General features: G+C 25.7%; 1 protein-coding gene across 1 annotated transcript; it reads right to left on the reverse strand.

The window, feature by feature from the left end:
- Window positions 1–2465: 2465 nt before the first annotated feature.
- On the reverse strand, window positions 2466–5300 carry LOC112688327 (protein BCCIP homolog). Its single transcript, XM_025561481.1, has 6 exons — window positions 5059–5300; window positions 4538–4693; window positions 4282–4383; window positions 4012–4199; window positions 2729–2891; window positions 2466–2666 (listed from the first exon to the last, which is right to left on the reverse strand). Exons 1-6 carry the CDS (start codon window positions 5146–5148, stop codon window positions 2493–2495), a joined length of 873 nt encoding a protein of 290 aa, XP_025417266.1. The 5' UTR covers window positions 5149–5300; the 3' UTR covers window positions 2466–2492.
- Window positions 5301–5963: the final 663 nt, after the last annotated feature.

A 5963-nucleotide genomic window follows, 5' to 3' on the forward strand; every position in this document is an offset into this window, starting at 1 on the left:
ATGTTTATCAACTATTTGGCAATTATTGTGATATTTGAGATTTTCTAATTTTTTTCTAATAAATTAAACATCTATGTTTAATATTATACAGAGTGAAATAATTGAAAATAAGTTTAGGTGTTGAAATGTAATAAATTACCTAATATAAAAAAAAAAATAATAAAAAGAAAGTAATTTAATGGTTAATACAAAATATTAATTAATATATAAATAAATAAAAGCGCAACCTGGAGTAGGTATTAATATATTTGAAAAGTATGACTGTTTTAGAGTTAAAAATTCATTGTTAGACATAAGCAAAGTCAATAGGTATATCGCATTTGAATATAAAAAAATTAAGAAAGGAAAACATTGAGAAAAATTAGTCATTTTACATAAAGATAATTTATTTTAATAGAAAAGATTATGTAAAATGAGTTCTAATAAGACATAAATATTTTAAGAAATATAAATACTTTGGTAATTATTATCTAAAATATATCGATATAAGATATAATTTTTAAATTCGGTTTGTACATTTAAAATATTATTTAAAAAAAATGTGTCTATATTTTATTGTGTATGCCTAACTTTTCTAAAACTAAATTAATGGGAACTTTATTTTGGGTATTTAATATTTCTAAGTCTGTATTGTTATCTAAATGTATATTATGGTTATTTTCTAGTACATGTTTAGCAACATTTTAACTAAGGGCAATAATTTTTAATTTCATATCTTTAGATATACCTATATTATATTACAAATAATACTAATTATAGATAATATTTAATTGATATTAATAATTAGGTATATTTAATGGAATACATTCAAGTCTATAGAGTATTGAATTAAAAAATGTAATTTTTCGAGAATTTGGGTGATTAGAATCAAGTATTATAGCACCAATTTATGTAGGTTATATAAGAATGAAATTGTTAATTCACTTAAAATAATGGCGAAGAGTTATTAAATAGGTATATAAAGAATTCTTATACTCTTTATTAATGTCATCATAAATCAAAAATAATAAGGAAATAATTTCAATTTAAAAATTGTTAAAAAATCTATAAACATAGAAAAAATAAAACATAACTCGCCAAATAATTGTGTTCACTATTGTTGTATGAGTTAACAATACTTATATAATTATTATAATATAATAATCATTATATTTTTATATATTATATAAAAATCATAATTGACAGTATTTCTATACTTCGGTCGGAATAAATTTAGTCAACCCTACATACATAAGTACATAGCGTACCTACTAACATTGGTATTTTTTATTTTTTTTTAAATAAAAGTTACTTATATTTTTGTAGCAACAGTTACTAAAATGGATAAAAGGTTACCATCACTACGATAGGTACCCGTAATTCATATTATATTATCGGACAATAGTTAACGTCAAAACCTAGATAACAAATGGCGGCGTCTATGATAGTTTACGTGATATATTTAAAATCACCAATTGACTATTTGAATAGAAATCGATAAAATGCACGTCTGATGATATCGTTTGTAGTAAAAGCATTGATTATAGAATAGACTATTCTGTAATCAATGGTACCTACGAGTTTTGCTGTCATGAAATTTGTGTGAATTAATATTTTTTAATTTAATTTAGCTTTTTTTTGGGCATTGAAATCCCAGCCCTAATAATAATCAAAATATTTATATTTCTTAACATATTTATGTATATACATAATAAATTAGCACTATGTTAAATTACCAATTTTCATCAATGTATTTTTTCATATTAAGTCGCGATTATAATACCTAACCTATTATATACCTGATCAATTTTTAATTTGAAACCAATCGTACATTAAAAATATAATTCAGTCCGTACCATCTACTTGTATAACGACAATATCGGCTAATACGACTTGAAAATCGGGTCGCAACACACATATCGGTGTAATTACCTACACAGATAAGGTACCTTCACGTAGTTGTATGTAATATATAAGGTGCTTTCATGCGTTTTTAAAATAGCATGTATGCTATCAACATTAGCGAAAACGAACAACACACATACATAGTACAAATTATATGATATTATTACAAATTTACAAATATCGGTTTTGATATTTTAGTTATGTTAGTGCCGTTCAGCATGTTTCATTAAAACTTTTTAGAAATATGAGGATTAATTCAATACCTAGTTTTTTCTCGCATATTTTTATTCATTATTTAATCATTTATGACTACAATGAAAACAATTATATAAACTACAACTGACAATGGGTGTAACTATCATCGAAATACTCAAGTGTATACACAACTACCGACTGTGCTGTGTAGAAACAATAGGAAAACCGTCTAAGAATGAAACATCTAAGTCTGTGTAAATGTGAAATGGACCCAAATATGCAGTTTAACTGCAAAGACACAAAATAAAAATCACTTTTACATCATAAACAAATAAATTACATGATATAAGAAATATAATATATATTTTTAATATAGCAAATGAACATTTACTGTATTTAACAACTTTTATTATTTATTGGCTATTTAACAATAATTGTATTTTGTTAATAATGACATCAAGCTTTTGTGCAGGGAAAAGTAAAACACGTCTATAGGGAATCATCTCGGAATCTCCTTCATCCCAGCTACCAGCTAAACCAGAACCCTTTTCGTTTTGTACACAAAACTCAAACTTGAGTTCTGCTTCCTGAAATGTAAACAATTATATTTTCAAACAATCAAATATTTAATTTTATAAAATAAACATACTTCATCAAAAATTTCTTCCTCAGCATTTGACCAAATTATTTGTTCACCCTGTTTATTTTTATTCTCTTTCTTACTCTGTTTCATCTTATAAAGTTTGCATATCATGATAAGATAAGAAAAATCAATTGATGGGTTCTTAGATTTTGCTTTGGTTAATTCTTTACTAAAATATTTACAAATTTGTAAAATTACTATTTAATCATTGAAATATTGTGTAGTTAATAATTTATTTTAGAGATTTAATGTTCTACATTAGTTATAATACATATATAGTACATATAATTCAATGAGTACAACACCAAACAATACCAAAAAGGTAAATTTGAAGAAACCAAATAAGAAAAAAATTATTGTACAGTTTAAATTACACTTATTTATTTTGTTCATAAGTATTAATCGATTAGTAATTATAAAAATGGATTGATATATTGGTATAATAAATTAAACTAATAAAATTAAATTAAATGCAAAGGACACACATGAGTTATTTACGCCAGGGGTGGGCAACTGGTGGCCAGCGAGCCTTTTTTACTGGCCTGTGCTATATTTTAAAATTACATCATATAATTTTAAAGTTTATTCTCTATATTCTAACATATCGATATAATAATTGTTATCTCGTATTGAACATCATTAAATGTCTAAATGTCATATGTATGGCTATACATGTGCTATATGTAAGTATAGCTTTCAACTATAGTTGTTTGTACCGAACTATTTAACTATATCAGTTTCTTCGTATCATTCGTATCGTGCTGTCATGTGTAGAATTTATTATTTCCGTACATGATAAATTCATATACCCAATTAAAATTCTATAATTCATATTATGAATGACCTTTTTTTTTCTATGCTCTGGCCTTCTAGATTTTAATTTTCTAAAAATTGACCCTCTAGTAAATTTGAGTTTCCCATCCCTGATCTATACTTTAAGTACAAATTTAAAATGGTTATATTTCTTAAAAATGTAATGAGTATCTCATTTTCTGATCTAAGGGAATATTATTTTCTTTTAAATTACTATTAGTACAGATTTAAAATATCACATATAAGTAAGTATCTACAATTTAAAATTCAATAGTAATTACTCAAATCAGAATTTGTTTAATTTTATTTTGAAATTAAAATCACTATAATGAAATTAAAAATGAATGTATAGGAGAATTATCAGGGAATATTTTAGTTTTCAAATAATATTTAATTAGAGTGAGTTAATAAAAGTTTATAAAATAACCTAATTACTTTTTTTGTTGTTGTAATAAGTAGAACATAATAAATCTCACCTAATGGACTGTAATAACGGTACAGATATTGGAGGAGGTATGTTGACATATCGTTCATTTATTAACAGCCCAACTGGTTTTTGATTATCATTTAATAAGTTGTTAATGAAATCTGATGTATTATTTTCTCCATGTTGTTTGCTTAAATCCAACATCAACTTGTGTAATTGTTCTACACAATCAGTGTTCTATAACAAACATCAAATATAATTATTGACATAAAATACAAAATATATATATACATATATATAAAACAAATATAGGCATTACCCGATCGGCCATATTAAGAACTGAAGTAATTCCAAAAACTTGATTACTATCCACATCATCATCATCATCATCATCATCATCAACTTCATCATCAAAAACTTGCTAAATAACAGTAGTAAATGTAAATATTAGTTTTGAAAATTAATGTAAAAAATACATTATTGCAGTTGTTGGAAATTTCTCAAAATTAAATTTAAATTTAAATAAGAAACAAAAAAAAGTACTGAACTATACAAAATTAATTATTTTACTTTACCTTGATCACACTCCCAATGCTACGTTGATTGATCAATACTGAAGCCATATCAGATAGATTTACTTGAGCTTTTAAGAACAACTGTTGTAATAATTGTTTAACACTATGGAAGTCAGAACTTTCTGGATTGCGACCCTCAAATTCTACATTAATTATCTATACCAAAATAAACACAATCAGTAAAATTTAATAGCATATTAATAAACTAAATTTAAAGTGATATATTTTTGTTTCACAAATTAGTATTTTCTATTGGATGGGATTATAATTCAATAATGTTTTAATAACTGTTTACTTATAAAATTCTTTACAATTAGATTAAAATAGTATTATGTAAAATTAGAAAATACTGTTGTCCCATAGAAATGTAGTGCTCTGGTAAGTGAGCAGTTAGCTAGGTTTCACCCAACACTCAATTATCGATTAACCGTTGACGGAACTTGAGTTATCACGATTTTTCAATTTTAAAGTAAAATAAACAAAAAATTGTTTCAAACGAATATGTTAGTGAATATTACAACCATTTGGTCGACGTTGTCCTCTTGATCGTCGGAATCAATCTCTTTAGACTCGCGTGGCTGAATCGATCGTTTCTTTGCTGGAGCCGACATAATGTTATCTATCGTCTCGACTCGAAAACAGTATTTTCTATAGGACAATTCAAAAAGATCGACTCTTGCAGAATAAGAATGCCAAACACCGGGTCTAAATGCCAGGAGCCTGCGAGAACCGAAATATGAAGATGCGGTGACTGTTGTGGATTATCTACTATTATGTTGTTGATAACAAGAGTTTTATTATTTGAGGTTAATATTGATAACTATGGAACCATGGTCGGTAACACGCGCGTTGTACGGAAAGAAGTCAAAAACTATTTTACTTAGTTATATATATAATTATCTATGTTTAGTACAGTTCAGACTGTCATCAATAATTGATGTGAAAGATGTACTGTGTTTATTGGTCGTCCACCGAAGGATGAGAAGACGCAGACAAATGAGGGAAAGGAAATATTGGGTTCATTCTATTTAAAAAACAAGGCTTTCTTTTAGTCTTTATGTTAAATTATATTCTAAACTAAGAGAGCACCATGACTAAATTTTTCAATTACTTTAGAATATCCATTAAATAATTTGATGACCTATTGGAGATAATTAAAGACTCCTTAGAAGCTGATCAAAATGTTTCATATGGAATATGGCCTTTTTTTTATTTCATTAATTAACATATCTATTTCAATTTCCATATTTAAAAAAACACTTGTTTTAAAAAATTATTGATGAAAATTCGATCATTCGTATCGAAACGCGCCTGTCAATTGAACGGTCCGATAATAATACATGATATTTAAATCTTCTACGGTAATGGGTTGATTTAATATCTTTTTCATACATTTTGTTATTTTATTAAACTAGGTATTGAATTA

Source organism: Sipha flava, unplaced genomic scaffold (genome assembly GCF_003268045.1).
Source record: "Sipha flava isolate LNK unplaced genomic scaffold, YSA_version1 38_pilon_pilon, whole genome shotgun sequence".
Classification (NCBI taxonomy): Eukaryota; Metazoa; Arthropoda; class Insecta; order Hemiptera; family Aphididae; genus Sipha; species Sipha flava.